The sequence below is a fragment of the Martes martes genome (genome assembly GCF_963455335.1).
Source record: "Martes martes genome assembly, chromosome: 16".
NCBI classification, from domain to species: domain Eukaryota; kingdom Metazoa; phylum Chordata; class Mammalia; order Carnivora; family Mustelidae; genus Martes; species Martes martes.
Genome location: NC_137904.1, coordinates 52,009,411 through 52,028,718, shown reverse-complemented (window position 1 = coordinate 52,028,718; position 19,308 = coordinate 52,009,411). Strand labels below are relative to the sequence as shown.

The 19,308-nt window shown below is 38.5% G+C and overlaps 1 protein-coding gene across 2 annotated transcripts in view; it reads right to left on the bottom strand.

Moving 5' to 3' along the window:
• The window catches only part of HELZ (helicase with zinc finger), a 157,532-nt gene that overhangs the window by 98,603 nt on the left and 39,621 nt on the right, over positions 1–19,308 (bottom strand). For both annotated transcript variants that reach the window (XM_080826445.1, XM_080826446.1), the window contains exons 7-13: positions 16,768–16,892; positions 14,794–14,850; positions 9,196–9,247; positions 7,727–7,802; positions 5,447–5,645; positions 4,893–5,000; positions 3,549–3,846 (exon numbers count right to left, since the gene is read on the bottom strand). In XM_080826445.1, coding sequence (XP_080682571.1) covers positions 3,549–3,846; positions 4,893–5,000; positions 5,447–5,645; positions 7,727–7,802; positions 9,196–9,247; positions 14,794–14,850; positions 16,768–16,892 — 915 coding nt within the window. The remainder of the gene's footprint in view (positions 1–3,548; positions 3,847–4,892; positions 5,001–5,446; positions 5,646–7,726; positions 7,803–9,195; positions 9,248–14,793; positions 14,851–16,767; positions 16,893–19,308) is intronic.

Sequence of the window (19,308 nt, the reverse complement as noted above, 5' to 3'; positions counted from 1 at the left end):
TAATCTCAGGACTATGAGTTCAAGCCCCACAGTAGGTGTGGAACCTATCTAAAATAAAAAATAAAATAAAAGTAAAGAAATAGGTATCATGAAAATTATACTTTAAAAAATGGGGCGCTTGGGTGGCTCAGTCGGTTAAGCATCCAACTATTGGGTTTTGGTTCAGGTCCTGATCTCAAGGTTGTGAGATCGAGCCCCCACTGGGCTCCATGCTCAGCAGGAAGTCTGCTTGAGATTCTCTCTCCCTTTCCCTCTGCCCCTCCCCCCACTCACACCTGTGCTCTAGATCGCACTCCCTCTCTAAAATAAATAAATATTTTTTTTAAAAAAAGAGTAGGGGCGCCTGGGTGGCTCAGTGGTTTAAGCCTCTGCCTTCAGCTCAGGTCATGATCTCAGGGTCCTGGGATCGAGCCCCGCGTCTGGCTCTCTGCTCAGCAGGGAGCCTGCTTCCCCCTTTCTCTGCCTGCTTCTCTGCCTACTTGTGATCTCTCTCTCTGTCAAATAAATAAATAAAATCTTAAAAAAAAAAAAGAGTAGGGAAAACACCAAAAAACTAAAAATTACCACAACAGGTCAGCTAATGTCAGTAATGACCAGAAACATCAGCCCAAACGTCACCTAGCTTGCCTAAACCCAAATTTAAGTTTTTCTGTCTATAATATTCAAAATCTCCTATCAGAAAATACATTTTGTACATTCTATATAATTGTCTTCTTGTAATAATTATTTTTCCTGGCCTTGAAGTACAAATTTCACTATGTGAAGCTATTTTGTTTCTGAATTAATTCAAGAAAATGTTTAATTTTTTTCAATTATTTTCTATGATGTAACTACTTAGAAGCAAAACCTTGTTTGAAGAAATAAGCAAAGATAACAAACTGCAAAGTGGTCACTAAAAGGATATAAAGAACTATCACAAAAAAGGGGTAAGGCATCATATTAGTTCCAAATGGGAGGATATCCTTGACTGTATTAATTCCTTCTACCATATCTGTATAAGATATAAAATCATTAGGTTTTCTTTTTTTAAATATTTTGCTTATTTATTTGAGAGAGAGAGAGAGAACAGAGAGCACAAGCAGGGAGGTGGGAAGAGGGGCAGAGGGAGGGGCAGAGTAGACTCCCCGCTGGGCAGGGAGCCTGATGCAGGACTCCATCCCAGGTCCCCGAGATCATGACCCAAGCTGAAGTCAGAAACTTAACCCACTGAGCCACTCAGGTGCCTCAAATTCATTAAATTTTCAAACTGATATATTAGAAACGAAAGAAATGAAACTCCCACACTCAAAACATGGGTCATCTTGGACAACTTCTCTTCCACAAACTTCTCTTATATTCTCTTGCCAAGACCCACAGGTGCCATGGTTTGAAGGGCTCAGGTCTTCAGGCTTCTCAGCCCCTCCTCTGCATGCACCCTAGCCCCAGGCCTCCCTTTGCTAAAAGAATTCTTCTCTCTTCCTACTTTCTTCATTCTACTTACAAGCCAGGAATTATCCTAATCATGGCTCATGATAAAATCAACAGCTACCATTTACTGAATGCCTATTGTGTATCAGATACTGTACAAGGTTTATTTTCCATCTCACGGTGATCCTCTAAGATAGAATGTTCTAGACCCACTTAATAGAGGTTTCCACATGAAGCTCAGGAATGTCAAGTACCCTGCCCAGGGTCACAAAAGTAATGAAAAAAATCAAGATTCAGATCCAATTCTATTTGACTGTGAAGTCTATTCACTGCTCTTTTTCTCAAACTAGAAAACTACCACATACCTGAGGCAAAAGTAGTCAAAGTACCCTGAATCTCTCAAGCCCATGAGGGTGCCCTGAAATCCTCATCATCAACCCCTTCCCTCATCTGCCTTAATAGTATCATTTTCTCTTACTTTTTAATGCAATCATGTAACATATTATTTACTACATAGGCTTTCATTAACAAGATACAGGCTCTTGACAACACAAACTTCTTTCTATAGGAAAATGAGTCATGAGTTACAAAACACCAATCTAAAAGCAAACTTTTCTAATACAACACACATGTAAGCCAAGAACATCATGAGAGTTACACTGGAAAGTGGGAAATGAGTGTTAGTCTCTCTTCATGATTTTAAAAGGGTACTTCCTAATAGTTCTCAAGTTCTAGTCTCTAAAAGCAATGCCCTAGCAAAGGGTAGGCAAACCACAGCATGCAAGGTAACTCCAGCCTGCTGTCATTTTTGAAAATAAAGTTTTATTGGAGCACAGTCATGCCCATTTGCTTACATATCATCTACAGGTGCAGAGCGGAGTAGTTGCAACGGACACCATCTGCCTGGAAACATCTAAAAGACTATCTGACTTTTTGCAGAAAAAAATTGCCAAAGAGCTCCTATACTAACAAACATAAATTAAATATTCTTAGTTTGTCAACTGTTTGGCTACAGGAATTAACATATTCTGATTCCAAAGGTTACTGAGAAGATGAAAAAACACAATACAACAGAATAAAAACAGGTATAAGGGATCAAAATAAGTAAGAAATAAGGTTTAAGTGAGGTTGAAATAAATCTGGGTAATATTAGCACACACACTAGAAGGTAATGCCTAATTGTTCAATCTGGGCCCAAATGTTGCTTTAACCTTACCAGCAGCTGAAGGAAAGAAGGAGACAGAACTAGTCCCACCTGCTCATCATGTCCAAAAAATAAAATCCTAGCATTTGCTCATGAACAAAACTCCTAGGTTCTCATAAATGGGACATGGTGGTACATAGCAAAAAACACCCTCCACAATATGGTTATGGCCAACGTAATACGAAGTATCACACGAAGTGTTTGTTAAATAAATATTTAGTATTCATTTAAAAAAAAAAAAAAGCACCTATAATCTAACCAAAAGTCAAAGAAATGCAGGGAAATGTGCCCTTTCCCTTGTCGCATTGGAGCTTGGCATAAAACTTAGGAATATGCAGTAATGTAACTACGTACAAAGTAATTATCATCTTCTGTACGTGTTTACATGTTGAAAGCAGGGACCTCTTCCCAGGAACACAGAGCACATCCTACTAAAGGCACTGTGGCCTCCTTTACCAGTGAATATACAAAACTAACCTATGAAATCTTCTATTGAGGGCTTTTCATTCAAAGATACCGTACTTAAGTCAGCAAAGTTAACTGGAGACTCAGTCAGACATGCAAACAGACATTGGAGGTGTACTCACGAATACCACTGAAATAATGGTCTACCCAAATTAATACTGAAAGGTTTTATGGTGCTAAAATCATCTTACTTTAAAAACAAAGCTAGTAGACCAAAACAGACCTGATCATCTACTCATACAAATTTAAGGAAGCTCAAAGCAAGTTTGCCTGATGACTGTAGAACGAACAGGGCATAATGTGAACCATTCTAATCCCATTACACAGTAAATGAGTCGATTGCTTTGGGATTTTTTTTCTTATTATTCTCTCTCTATCCATGGAATATTTAGGGGCCAATACATATCTTTTAATACTGCCATTATAGTGCCTTTTAATACATCGTATCAGGGGAAAAAAGTCTAAATATTACCTTCTGTAGAAGCTGCATCAATCATTACTCTTTGCATGAGTACTGGTTCCAATCCAAAGTCGAAAACTATGGTTTGGCGAAAAGTTCCAAATATTTCTGTGTTAAATGCTATCCCGACTTTATACACGTAATGATCTAATCCATTTTGGGCCATCTTTCCTCCTATCCATTCTTGACAGTTTTCTGGGACTTCTTGTGATACCTGGGTAGTACTATCTCCGGCAGATATTGCAATGATACTAAAATGAGGACGATGAGCATCATAAAGCAATGCTACACGATACAGCATTCTTGCAGGCTACAAGGAAGTTAAAATAATTCATTGAGTACAAGGGGGTGAAAAATCCAGCTGTATTTGGGCTCTTCAATGAAAATATTCCCATAAGGGACTTTTACTTTCCCATGCTTCTAAGAGACTATGTTAAAAATACAAATTGTGTTTATAAGCCATTTAAGAAAAAAATGAGAATGGTTAAAAAAAAATCAGTTAAAATTATATATTTATGATGTCATTTATAACTCAGTAAAGTTGAAATTTTAAAAAATGATATATTTATGCTACATCTCTAGCCTCCCTGCTCTTTCTAGGATATGCTCGTCTTTCTTTGTGGCAAAAGCTCTATCACCCGGTTAGATCACTGACCTCCAACTTTCCATACCTTTGGCCTAAAAAAGTTTTATCTTGCTTCAAGTAGGAAGTCTTCATAAGAGGGCAGTTACCTCTGAAGGCACTGGATTGGGTTCAAGGCCAAAGCTAAATGTTCCCAGACTGTTCATCCCAAGATGCAGAAGCCACAGTGGAAGAAATGCCACCAAAAGGTACGCAGAACTTTTCCACTGCACACATTCACAGAAAAGTCTGACTCTGCTTCATTCTTAAACTTTTAGTATTATATTCAAGACAGGAAGCACTGCAGAAAATGTCTCATATTAAGACCCCATTATTACAGAATCTGTGACTTCATCAAATATAAAAACAAGCTGTGACTGTTTAAATATCTTAGAACTGCCAGATTAAACAATTCAATTTGTAAATAGTTAATTATAAGCCATGAACCCCATCCTATGTTCCGACTTTGGAAGACAATATATCAAAGACCAATTTATCAAATTAGTAAATTAGCAAACATCTATATATCTATAAAGATTTTTATCGCAAAACCTAAAAATATTATACCTTTAATGAACAAAGTACAGAAATATACTTTAGCACAATACAGAACCTACTTAAGATGTACTTAGATTAAAACATTTTCAGTGCTCTAACAGAGACTTAAAGGTCACAAAAAGCCTTAAGAAAATCGAAAAAAAAATTACATTCTCTAATTAGCACAAAATTCATACCTTACAAGTAAGAGCAAAGGTCCATGTCTGGTGAGACTTTTTGGTGTTGACAGTAACCGACAGATCAGGATTATGCTCTACTTTTACTCCTTCTATACATTCACTAAGCTGAAAATAGAGAGCAATTAATGTTATATTTTTAGTCCCAAAAGCACAAACAAAAACTTTTGGCATGGTAAATAACTATCAACCGTAAAGATGTTCATGGAACTGTTTACAAAGTAAGATGCTTTTTATACATTAATTTTATAAGAACAAAATACAACAAAGCTTAGACAAGACATAAGAAAATTAATAACAACAAAATGGCAGTAAACACTCCCTGAACGAAGATTAACGTAATACCTGCAAATCTCCACAAACAAATGGCTTAGTTCTGCTCTTTATTTTAGCAAAAGGGTCTACTTTTGCTACAAAACACTTTATCAAGAATCAAGTTCTTCATACAGAGGATAAGGAAATAAACCAAAATAGCACAAAATAAAGTCAAGACTCAAACAAGGTCATTGTTTAAAACAAACAAACAAAAAAAAAATGCAGTTTATTTTCCTCACCACTTTCTCAGGAGATAATGAATTCATCCACTTTTCTATCAAGGTTTCCATGTAACTGCCTGAGAGCTGTTTATTCTCATTTTGCTGTTTCAATTTTATCAAGCGTGAAGCATATCTTTTCTGCCATTCTGCTAGTTCTTCCTGGGAATGTGCTGAAGTACACTGCGCACCATACCTACAGATTCCTTGCTCTAAAAATCTAAGTAGAATAGGAAAGACTGTTTTATCATATACTTTGTTGGACCATTTAAAAGATAAACTTCCAGCATTTGCCCTCCGACTCTTCAATAACAAAAACAAAACTTCACCTCCTGAAAGGCCATATTTATCACACTGACTTGCACAGAGGAGGAAGAAGAGGTTTCAAGAACATTTATAACAGTTAATCACTACAGCAACTTTCCATACTCAGCGACTTCTTTTTTTGGAATATGGGGATGCTAAAGCAAAGCATAATCAATCATAACCACCCCTCGCCCACAAAACCGGCATCGAAAAGGTAGCTTCCTCCTTCATGATGTAACAACTCTATCTGGACAATTCGTCTTAGAGCAGAATTTTCCTAAAGCAACACTGACATCAAGTGGAACAATGCATCAAACACAGGTGTGCCCTACTTCTCAAAATGGTATCACCTAAAGACAATTCTCTACACCCTAGAATTTCATTCTGAAAAAAAAAAAAGTAACTATGGCATTAAATTATCATCTTAAGACTTCTACTTTTCACCTTCAAATGTAATGCCTTTACTCTTTTCTGTATTACTATCGCCTACATTTCATTGAAAATACTGGACTATATCCATTTCCTTGAAGTTTTAAATAAATTAAGAATAAAAGTTCTATATTAGAATCAATTAATTTAATAGTCAGATTAAATTTTTCAATGGTAAATTCCTAAATGTTCATATTAAAGGACAGAGTTAATGGTTTCTCAGTATTTATGACTCAGAATATTCACTGAAAATTCAGTGGTCAAAACAGATAAAAATGCAAAACTTTGTTCATTTTTTTAAGTTTTAAATGTCCTACAAAATTATGGGTTTAGCCAGTTTTTAAACAACTGAAACATCAAAAAATTAAAGATCTTCTGAAAGAAAAAATGAAAATTAAACTATAAGTAGCAAAATAGAGATGAGAAGTATTATATTTTATGTATTTTTTAACTGAAAAAATATGGTCAGTAAGAAATATAAAACGAACCACAGCACAATGTAAATTATCAAATGGTTCATCCTATTTGAAAATATGACTGTATTTAAAGCTTTTCTTAATGATACAAAGTACTGGAACTTAAATTATACTACTTATTAAGTTCTCTTATGCTTTCTAAGACACATTCAAAAAATCACGTATTTGTTTCTCTTAAGTGCGTCTTAATGAGTCCAATATTTCTTTGTTTTTCTATTGCTTTGTTTTATTTCTTTAAATACTAAAGGTTTGATATTCTTACTGGCCTGTAAATGTTCTCACATTTCCTCTGCATAGGACTCTGTTCTATCTCTACTACAACATCATGCCACCAGGATTTTTGAAATTTACTACTTAGTTTCTTTATTTCTACTATAAAATCATATCTGATCTTGACTACTCAATCATCAAAACTATATATGCAATTTCCTCATTATCAAAAACAACCTATAGTAATGAGAATTTATATCTAAAATCCCTCACTACTACTTCTTATAGAAAGAACTGGAGTGCACCTTTGACAATGTGACTTTAATAATTCTTTCCAGCTTAACAAAGATTGAATTTTGAAAGGTTAGCCCTTCAAATAGAAATTGCTCATAAATTATATATAAGGACAACATGAAGGTAATAGATTTTCTTTTTTTAGAAAAGTTATTAAAATAATTTAACATTTCTTCATCTATTTTATGCTCGACTTCAAGTTATATAATTTCAATTCAATCACTATAAGTTAGAGGTACATTTCACATAAAAAAGAGACCAGAATTAAATTCAGTCATAATAATTCAACTGGTATTATAAAAGACTTCTACACAAAGTCTTAACAATCCCAATTTAGATCACTGTTGTTTGTAATTAAAAGAAGGCTCACTGATATGGCCTTGACTTTTATTTAATGATAATGACCATTAATTATGTCTCCTGTTTCAAGTTGAAAGTAAACCATTTTACTCAATCATTCATTATACTTCTTCCTTCACAGATTATCTTCTTTAACTTGGAATTAGTACTCTTCAGAAAGTGAAGGAAAATTATCTATCCTTTGAATAAAGACATGTCATTGGTTTAAAAAAAAAATTCACGTTACCTTTTACACAAAGTATATTCCTCGCTGCTTGTGATTCCCCTAGGTGGTGGGCGGAAATGCCAACCATTACAAGATCCTAGAGAGTAATCAGGATATAGTCTTATCATTTGAGGCTTGCTAATAATTCTGATATTTTAATGTGTAAGAAATACTATAAACCCTCCACACACATCATCCTAGATGATGTAAAAAGGACATGACATACTTGCCTCTATCAAAAAAGTAATCTACCAATCAAATGAGTTAAATTCAATTAACCACAGGAAACTCAGACATCCCTGAAGTAGTTACCCAGCAGCTAAATCGGGTCGATGACCCTGACTCTATCCTAGCAACTGGTGGATATATTTCCAATGTAGTCTCTTCCCTAACAACTAAAGGGGGAAATGCTGGCATGCTTGTCATTTCTTAAGTATAAAATGTGTCTCTATTAGAATTATTTCAGGAATGAGGAAATTATCATAACCTGGAAGGAAATTAGGTAGAACAAATTCAATACTGCATATTGAGTGAAAAGTTCCACATTATTACCCATGTTCCTTAGGATTTGTCTGCAAGGTGTCATTGTAACAAGTAATCAATCCTTTTTTACAATTGACATAAAGTTCAAAACACTGAATTCTGACATAAGAGCTAAAAAAAAATAACATTTGTTTACTTCTGAATACAATGAGCTTTGATTCGTTTAGGTAAAAGTTCCAAATAAACCAAAGAAAATAAGGCTTAAGAAAGAAAAGGCTAGAGCAACAAAGGTTGAGCAGCACCAAGTTTTCAAGGACCTCACAGCCATTCTCTATTTCCTCATAAATCATGTGCTACCACCCCCACCCCCACCCCAAAAAAAGATATTCAGCCAGCATGAGTTTAAAGCCATGTCTCATCCCTTTCCAGCTGTGTGACTGGAAAAACTACTGAACCTTAATAAACACCAGTTTCATCACTTATCAAAAAGATGGAGAAGCCAACATATGTTTTTGTGAAAGCTGCTACCACGGTACTCAGTATCCAGCAAGCAAGCACTCAATGAATGTTGGTCCCTCTTCCCTTTCCTCTGGCAAGAGAAGAGGAGATCATGGATTTTAACTGTGGCAGGAACAACTTAGCTTACAGATCAGGACTTCCAAAAAGTAGTAATCGGACTAGCCTGGGACAGAACAAGATAAAGACTCCCCACTACATGCAGAATGTAGCAACTTGACATTGCTAACAATGAGGTTTACTTACACTAAGAGCTACATGGAAGCAGAAAAAGGATACTTCCCACCTCCCTGACTCCATTATGCTAGGAGAAGGGGCCAGTGGGAAAAAAATGCTTTCATCTACACCTACTTCTTGAAATTAAATTTGTACGTTCTCTCCAAACCTCCACTTACATGTACTGTAACTCAGTAAATGTCCTCCCAATAATCAATGACAAAGCAATGCCAGCAATTACAGCTAGCAGAAGTAACAGAGAATGTGGTACTTACCCCCTTCCAAGTCTTCCACGTGATATCCAGACAGGACGTTACTAGTGGCTGTCTGAAATTTTCCAAATGAAAATGTTTTTATAATAAGAAATAACCAGTTGATGTTGAATTAAACTTGGATGTTTTCAACATTTTTTTTTAAGGCTGAGCTTGAATACTTAGAAATTTTAATACACATTAGTATTGTAAACAGTATTTTTTGCATCCATCTCTGCTCTATGTTAAAGTATGTTTAAATACAGAAAACAGGTACTTATGTGGCCTTCATTAAGGAAACGGATAGAGATTCCTTATATAAAAATTACCTGGTAGTAAACGATAAAGTTCACAGAGTAGTGCCTCCATTCATTTATTCATTTCACTCTCCTCTTCCTAACATCTAGAGAATGACCAGCTAGAGAGGTGCCTTTCTCCTGCACTGAGTGCAACGCCACCACTGTGGGGCCTGGAGCACATCCTGCCAGGTCCCCCTCGCTCTGGGATAAGCCCTTCTCCCATGATGGAGCTGAGGACCCGCTCACTCTGACTCCCTGGTTTTCTTGACTCAAGTCCCCTTGGTGCACATAAATCCCCAATCTACTCCTTTGGCTCTAATTTTACTCGAAACTCTACACCTCCCATTTCAACTGAGTGCCAGCCACAGCACTTTTTCTTACTTTTCTTAACACCCGACAGCATTTTATACACAGGATCACTGTCAGCCATGCACAGATCCACTGCCAACAGCCTGACTCCCTTTCTACATTCCCACAGCTCACAGAGGACCAGGCACATAATGGGTGCCCAGTAAATGCATCCAGGATGGGATGGTGGATGGACAGATGATCATCCATGCACTTCAAACAAATGTGTCCAAAATTAAATTCGTCATCTTTATCCCAAATCTCATTGTCCTTCTCATGCTCCTTATCTCGCGTTAATACTCCCAAAGGGAGCAAGACTAAAATTCTGAAAGCCATCTTGAACTCTCCCTCTTCTGTCCTACTCCTGAGTATTCTCTAAATCTTGCCCAACGAGGTCTAGAATGTCCCTCATCTCTGTCTCATACTCTTTACTCCCACTGCCACTATCCTGGCCAAGGCTCTCATCTGAGAGATGAGAACCAAATGACTGAACCAAATGACTACCATGCTACCCTGTACCAAGTCACCTCTGGGTCTTTACCTAGCACCCCTATCCTTTAATCTGCCTTCCTGGTCTCCCCACAGACTGTTAATCTCTCTTCTCCCTGCTTATACTTCCACTGCCACACTTACTGACCACAGGCAGCCTGCCCCATGGGTACAGTAGCTCTGTGCATCTCCAACTGGCCCACCAGATTGTTTTTCACAGATATCTCAGCTTCCCAAAACCCAGAGAACTTTGAACAGCACAGGAGCTCAGTAAACGTGGAACTGAATCAGAGAATATAGTATCCCAACATGAAATTTGGAATGTCTATACTGTACAGATAATGTCTAAATGCTAATTGGGTATAACTGAAACAATAATATCATTATAATTCATACATCATTAATTAAAATGGACTTTTCAGGTTGAGCTGGAACTAAATCACCATTAATACTGTTTCTATAGGAAGATGCCTCCTGATTCTCCAACTACTTACTACAAATGTTTCAAGACAACCCATTCTTTCTGGAAAATGAGGACTGACTATAAGAATACATAAGCTAGGGACACCTGGGTAGCTCAGTTGGTTAAGCAGCTGCCTTCGGCTCAGGTCATGATCCCAGGGTCTTGGGATCGAACACCGCATCGGGCTCCTTGCTCAGCGGGGAGCCTGCTTCTCCCTCTGCCTCTGCCTGCCTCTCTGTCTGCCTGTGCTCACTCTCTCTGACAAATGAATAAATAAAATCTTAAAAAAAAAAAAAAAAGAATACATAAGCTAGGGGCGCCTGGGTGGCTCAGTGGGTTAAAGCCTCTGCCTTCAGCTCAGGTCATGATCTCAGGGTCCTGGGATCAAGTCCCGCATCAGGCTCTCTGCTCAGAGGGGAGCCTGCTTCCCCCTCTCTCTCTCTGCCTGCCTCTCTGCCTGCTTGTGATCTCTGTCTGTCAAATAAATAAATAAAAATCTTAAAAAAAAAAAAAAGAATACTTAAGCTAAATCAAGAGTAATTGTTTACATTACCAGAGTGCTATGCTCACAAAAAAGATACATTTTTTAAAAATCTCTTTAAATTCTACAAGCAAGGTGTAAGTGCCATAGGTCCCACACCAGCCTTTAAAATATGATCTCAGGGGCGCCTGGGTGGCAGTCAGTTAAGCGCTCAACTCTTACATTCAGCTCAGGTCGTGATCTCAGGGTCGTGAGACTGAGTCCCACATCAGGCTCCCTGCTCAGCATGGAGTCTCCTTCTTAAGTTTTTCTCTCCTTCTCCCTCTACCCCTCTCCTCACTCTCTCTAATAAATAAATCTTTTAAAAAGTTACATTTCATCTTCATCAAATTTATAAATATAAAAGCTAAAAGCTTGTTTCATATGTGAATTTAAAGTACCTCCTCTAAAAATTTATAAAAATAGGGGCATCTGGCTGGCTCAGTGGATGGGAGTATGCGGCTCTCAATCTTGGGGTTGTGAGTTTGAGCCCCACGTTAGGGGCAGAGATTTCATAAATAAATAAACTTTTAAAAAAGTCTTAAAATCTTATCAAAATAAATTTACCCGATATGCAAGAAAAAAATAGGAATAAAATATTTCAGTCCTAGGACAAAGCTGAAAGCATTTAGAACAGGTAGAAGGGAAGACGACATGGCATGCTTCATGGGTCAACATCTGCAATGATGTACAAGCGAGCGGGTGTGCCTGTGCTGACACCGCAGCTCTCAGGCTGGTGGGGTTTGGAGAATAGCGCATCTGCCCCACAAGGGCTCATAAGAATGAGAAGCTTGGCCCGGGCTTAGGATTTAGCCACCGTGGCTTTTAGGTTCCAAAGTATTGTGTTTTGGGTTTTTTTTTTAAACACCTTTTTATATGTTCAGACCCCAAGACAGAAAGGCAGTATCGATTAGTTTATGATCGATCTTTAGTTTGTATTGACACCTTCACGAAAAGCGGCCAAATTTCATATTGCTAGAATGTCTATAGATTAACATCAGATCTATTGATTTGATATTTTAAATCTTTATATTCGAGTTTTGTTTCCATTAGTCAGTCTTGAGTTCATGTCTTTATCCTTATCCCCTAGCACTTAAACACCAGTTCAGTTCAATCTTTAAAACAAATTGTTTCTAAATTTTTTAATACGTCATGTACAGTAATAAGGCTTTCATTGTTCGTTAGCTTTTTCTAAATGGATTTTTTTTAATAATATGAGTTCATTAGCCAAAAAAATACTACACTGGTTACAGAAAAAAGTTAACTATAAACAAAACTTAAGTCACTTCTCCCAAAAGTACAGTCATAAAATAGGAGTCAAGTGATACTTGAGGCCTTACATGTGAGAGCATTATAAATAATTAAAAATTAAAATTTGTATATAAATACATAATATATATCTCTGTGTATGATTATCAGATGTAAAGCTGATAATTCAATTAAGGCAATAAAAAAGAAGCCAGCCAAAAATTTTAATAAAATGAAGTCATCTTATTTTACATTCCATGTTGAAAATCTAAATTTACCAGTCTTCCTTTAAGCCTTAGAAATTAAAAAGATTGCATATCTACAAGAAAGGAAATGGCTCTGAAGTTAATTAGAGCTTACTGATACTCAATTTATAGTAAGACAAAGAAAATAACATTTGTTTAAAGCCTCTATAATTGCAGCAAAACAAACAGTATCTTTATCCAGCTCATGCAATTCATGATGACTGTCTTCTTTGCTTAATGTTTGTCAGTATGTGAAACATATTATTAGATTTAGAACGGGAAAGCAATCCACAGGAGGTCACAGTTTACACCTGGGCCTCTGTTCTTTCTCTGCACCCACGTGGAGCATCCTCCCTCTCACTCACTACGGGACTGGCACCTTCTTACCCCTCAGTTCTTTGCTTAGTTATCTCAGCCTCTGACCACCCAATCCAGTTATAGTTTCCATCACAGAAAGCTTATTTTTGTCCCCTCATACCAACTTTACTCAATGTCCATTACACCTATAGCTGTCCAATTTATTTGTTATCTATCTCTTCCCCAAGACTTTGACCTCCCAAACTATGGGTGTCTTGGTCAGTGCTGTATTCCCAGCACCGCACATAGGACCTAACACATAGTAGGTGCCAGTTTCCTTAATAAGTAAGCCAATCAGAGGCACCTGGCATCTGGCTCTTGGTTTTGGCTCAGGTCATGATCTCAGGGCTGTAAGATCAAGCCCCGAGTCCAGCTCTGCACTCAGCAGGGAGGCTACTTGAAGATTCTTTCCCTCTGCCCTTCCCCGTATACTCATGCATGCACCAACTCCCTCGAATAAATAAATAAATAAATCTTAAAAGAAAAAGATTCTCGGGGCACCTGGATGGCTCAGTGGATTAAAGCCTCTGCCTTCGGCTCAGGATCTCGGGTCCTGGGATCGAGCCCCGCATCGGGCTCTCTACTCGGAGGGGAGCCTGCTTCCCCCCGCCCTGCCTGCCTCTCTGCCTACTTGTGATCTCTGTCAAATAAATAAACAAAATCTTGAAAAAAAAAAAAGATCCTCTCTCTCCCTCTCTCTCTCTGCCCTTCCTCCCACCCCCTCCGGCACTCTCTCAAAAAAAAAAAGGAAAGAAAGAAAAGAAAAAGAAAAAAAGAAAGAAAGAAACCAATCACTTTACATGGCTTCCATTTATAATAAAAGTTGACAAAAATGGCTGTTTTTAAAAAGTACAATCTATGGGCACCTGGGGGGCTCTGTCATTAAGCCTCTGCCTTTGGCTCAGGTCATGATCCCAGGGTCCTTGGGATCAAGCCCTGTGTCGGGCTCCCTGCTCAGGGGGAAGCCTGCTTCTCCCTCTCTCACTCACCCTGGCTGTGTTCCCTCTCACTGTGTCTCTCTGTGTCAAATAAATAAATAAAATCTTTTTATAAATGAATAAATAAATGAAATAAAAAGTGACATCTAAATAAAAATACTTTAAATGCCTCTATGAGGAATAGAAATTTGAAACTTACAAAGCTTTGGGCCTGTTCCATGCCACTGCTGTCCCCCGGCCTTCTACGTGCCCTTCAAGTGCTTCACCAGAGCACGTTTCTGTTCCCCAGTTACCCTGATACACATTATTTCCATCTCCTAAACTCCATTCCCTAAAAATGGCCCTTCGATCACAGACCTCTTTAGTTGCTTTAAAAAGAAGGCTTGAGGGTTATCTCAGTTTTAATGACAGTATTTTCTAACAGCCAGATGTAGTTAAACACTAAAATTTCCCAATCATCTTTCCACTTGTTGGCCAGAGACCACTAAAAAGAATTAGGAACAGAAGACCTGGGGTGCAGGGGATACATGAGAAGAAGCAAAGTTCCTGGGATGGGACCACGATGGAAAAGAAGGCCAGGAAATTCCACTACCCCGCCGTAACAGCCTTGCTTTCTTGGCTGATGCCACAAGATTTTCCAGTTTTAATACAGAACACTTACTATAGCCAGATTGAGTTAAACTCTTTCCAAAGAGATCCACTGAAATAGTCTTACCTCTGTTTCTGTGAGAAGTGTTTTTAGTCTTGTCAAATCTTTTGTTACCATCCCATTCTGAAAAGGGTGGATGAAAAACGAAAAACCCAGTTAGTGTATTAGTTCTAAGGGGCATAACTCAATTCCTCCACTGTTTCTAAGGTTTATCTGTAAAAAGACAATGCTGTCCTCCCATCCTCGCCCATCCCACTATCATTAATGGTGATAATAAAGCTAATCTATCTGTAAGAAAAGTTTAAAAAGCTAACAGAACAAAATATACAGAGTGGCCTAAAACACTTTATTCACCTTGTATAAGAGTTTAAAATCAATTCAATAAAATATTCACAAAAGGTGTCACTGAAGAGCAAGATCAGATATGCAAAGCGAAAAATAAATTTTAAGAAATTGTAAGAACACAGGGGGACGCCTGGGTGGCTCAGTTGGTTAGGCAGCTGCCTTCGGCTCAGGTCATGATCCCAGTGTCCTGGGATCGAGTCCCACATCGGGCTCCTTGCTCGGCAGGGAGCCTGCTTCTCCCTCTGCCTGCCACTCTGTCTGCTTGTGCTCACTCTCACTCCTCTCTCTCTCTCTCTGACAAATAAATAAATAAATCTTTAAAAAAAAAAAAAAAAAAAAAAAGAAATTGTAAGAACACTATACAATCTGTTGATTGTATGGTGTAAGAACAACTGTAAGAAACCCTTACAGTTGAAAGAACCCTATACAATCATACTGTATGATGAAAATGCTCAGTCCACAGGAGCATTTTAAAACTCAAAACTAGGGGCACCAGGGTGGCTCAGTAGGTTAAGCCACTGCCTTCAGCTCAGGTCATGATCTCAGAGTCCCGGGATCAAGCCCCGAATTGGGCTCTCTGCTCAGCAGGGAGCCCGCTTCCCCCTCTCTTTCTCTCTGCCTCTCTGTCTACTTGTGATTTGTCTCTCTGTCAAATAAATAAATAAAATCTTTAAAAATTAGAAAAAAAAAACTAAATAAATAAATAAAACCCAAAACTATAGGTGCGCCTGGGTGGCGCAGTCAGTTAAGTGTCTGCCTTCAGCTCAGGTCACGATCCCAGGGTCCTGAGATCGAGCCCCACGTTAGGATACCTGCTCAGCGTGGAGTCTGCTTCTCTTTCTGCTCCTCCCCACCCCCCCACCCCGCTTTCTCCCATTCTCTCCCTCTCTCTCTTTCTCAAATAAATAAATAAATAAATAAATAAATAAATAAATAAAGCAAGCCCAAAATAAGGAGTGCACCTGGCTGGCGCAGTTGGTAGAGCACACAACTCTTGATCTCAGGATTGTTGAGTTCAAGTGCCACACTGGGTCTAGAGGTTGCTTATAAAATCAATTAAATAGAGCAATCAGAGGCACCTGGGTGGCTCAGTCCGTTAAGCGGCTGCCTTCGGCTCAGGTGGTTACCCTAGGGTCCTAGGATCGAGCCCTACATCGGGCTCCCTGCTCATCGAAGAGCCTGCTCTTCCTCATCCTCTACCTGCCTCTCTGCCTGCTTGTGCTCTCTATCTCTCTGTCAAATAAATAAATAAAATCTTTTTTAAATAAATAAATAGGGCGACCATGCTGGGACTCTTCTCACTCTTGAGAGCTTTTTCTGTATCGTCACTTAATAAACTTCTATTGCTTTACTCACCAAAAAAAATCATTAATTAATTAAAACCCCAAAATATTCCCAGCTTCTAATAAAATGACATCTTTAAAGAAAATCATTTAGTTATCCTATACTTTCAAAGCTTTAAAAAGTACGTGCTATTCTTATATATATATTATCACAAACCATAAGAACCCAATGATTAAACATCAGTTTGTTGAAGAGAAATGAGTATCTGAAGATACTCATGACTTTTGATTTCTAATAGGAGGAAGCAAGAGAAAAAATGCAAACTTAATTACTTCTCCCCCACAATATGCTTAAGGAGTCACGTGAATGAATCCATTTTCACACATTCAGAATTAGAGCTCGTCAACGTACCAGGGACTCTCCTGTCAGTGACTTGGCAAGAATGCTGGATACCAGTTGAAGCTTTCCTTTCAGCTGCATACAACAGAGCGCTGCCTGAAAGGCCCCATCTCCCTTGGCCAGGCCTTCTCCCAGCACTGTTAGGAAAGAATAGCCAGCATCAACCATGTAACATTCAATGCACATTTTTGTCTTGATTATAACATTAGCACACTATCACAAAGATGAATTCTTGGGGCGCCTGGGTGGCTCAGTTGGTTAAGCGACTGCCTTTGGCTCGGGTCATGATCCTGGAGTCCCGGGATTGAGTCCCACATCGGGTTCCCAGCGCCATGGGAAGCTTGCTTCTCCCTCTGACCTTCTCCCCTCTCATGCTCTCTCTCACTCTCTCACTCTCAAATAAATAAATAAATAAATAAATCTTAAAAAAAAAAAAAAAGAATGAACTTGAAATACTGGTAGAAAGCTGTGACGTTTCAGTTCTGTCCAAGATATGCGTGAAGACAAGAAGAAACATGGGTCAATCCACATATCTAACCCACTACAGCCTATAGCCAGGTAGGATCACATCAAAGTCACAGGAACAAGAGTTCATCTTAAACCTCTCTCTCCATGGGGTGCCTGAGTGGCTCAGTGGGTTAAGCCTTTGCCTTCGGCTCGGGTCATAATCCCAGAGTCCTGGGATCGAGCCCCGCATCCCAGAGTCCTGGGATCAAGCCCCGCATCAGGTTCTCTGCTCAGCAGGGAGCCTGCTTCCCCCTCTCTTTCTCTGCCCGCCTCTCTGCCTACTTGTGATCTCTGTGTGTCAAATAAATAAATAAAATCTTTTTAAAAAACCTCTCTCTCCAGTGAAAAATACGATTCAGCCTGTAATTCCTGGGTAAATGAGGGCCATGAAAACGCCGATATTTTCTGAATAAGGTTTCCACATTTTTAACAGTGACACAAGAGATCCAGTGCCATTAAAATGCGTAAGAATAAAAACTGCAAATCTCGGGACGCCTGGGTGGCTCAGTTGGTTAAGCAGCTGCCTTCGGCTCAGGCCATGATCCCAGAGTCCTGGGATCGAGTCCCACATCGGGCTCCTTGCTCAGCAGGGAGCCTGCTTCTCCCTCTGCTTCTGCCTGCCTCTCTGTCTGCCTGTGCTCACTCTCTCTGACAAATAAATAAAAATAAAATCTTAAAAAAAAAAAAACTGCAAATCTCCACATGTGGTATTCCTAAGCAGCTAAGAATTAGCTTTTATCAAAACCAGCAAGATTAACTAAGAACCTAATTGTCACACGGCCACAGAAAATGCTGACCTAATTGTCTGCATGTGTTTGCAGATTTAATACAATCACAGGAGCACACATTTCTAACAACACAGAATATCCTCATTTTTATGCCATGTCATTTGAGATGATTTCTCACAGCAACTGCTAATGGCTCAACTAGTAAAACAATCTGTATCTTCCTCTTCACTGCTAAGTCCAAGATTCTATTTTTAGTTTGAACACACTTTAGCTTCCTTTGCAAGAAAGTAACTTGCTGAAAGAAAACATTTTGGAAATTCCTTTTTTTTTTTAAGATTTTATTTATTTATTTGACAGACAGTGATCACAAGTAGGCAGAGAGGCAGGCAGGGAGAGAGAGAGGGAAGCAGGCTCCCCGCTGAGCAGAGATCCAGGACCCTGAGATCATGACCTGAGCCAAAGGCAGAGGCTTTAACCCACTGAGCCACCCAGGCGCCCCCCCGTTTTTTTCTAATTATTTCTAAGAAGATGTTTAAATATCAGTAAAATATACCGCATTTTTAAAGTCCACTGGGTCTGTTCATAATGTATTTATTTTGGTTGTACTGAACACATCCTTTTGTTATGTTGTTCAATTTTTCCATTACACAAATAATATTACAAGAACACTAATAAAATTCTACCTAAAAATTCCCTGTAAGTTCATCACTCAACTAAACAGACTGTCTTCACTTACTCATTTTCGCTTCCAATTTTTATCAATATTTGTGTAATTTTTACATGACTGTAACTGATATAAATGTAATAGTTTGTATTCTGCTTTATTTTCCCTCAGCACATTCAGTCTTTTCCATGGTTCTCAGAGTGTTTACGTTTCTCATCTTATTGGCCATATGGTGTTCCATCAAGTATGTACATCAATTTACTTAACTACTCCCTGGCTCCAGAACGATCCCAATTTTTAACTATCGAAACTAACAGTGCAATAAACATCTTTATGTATATATCCCCTATTGAAGCAGATTACGGAATTGAAAGTTGCAGTCTCTCTGTATTTAAGACGGTTTTATTCAATTACTTTTAGTTTGGGCCAACCTGTTGTCTCACTCCATCCACATAACGGATCTACTCAATGTCCCCAGATAATCCCAGTAAGTGATTAACCCCAGCACAGTATCATTAAGAATGTCTTGAACATCTTATAAAATTCCCTGGTAAGCCCACATCTCCCTCGGCTCTTACTATTCCTAAAACTATTCAAATATGACCTTTGGCAATTTACTTTCTCTCTCTGGCCCTCAGTGCGGCCATCTGTAAA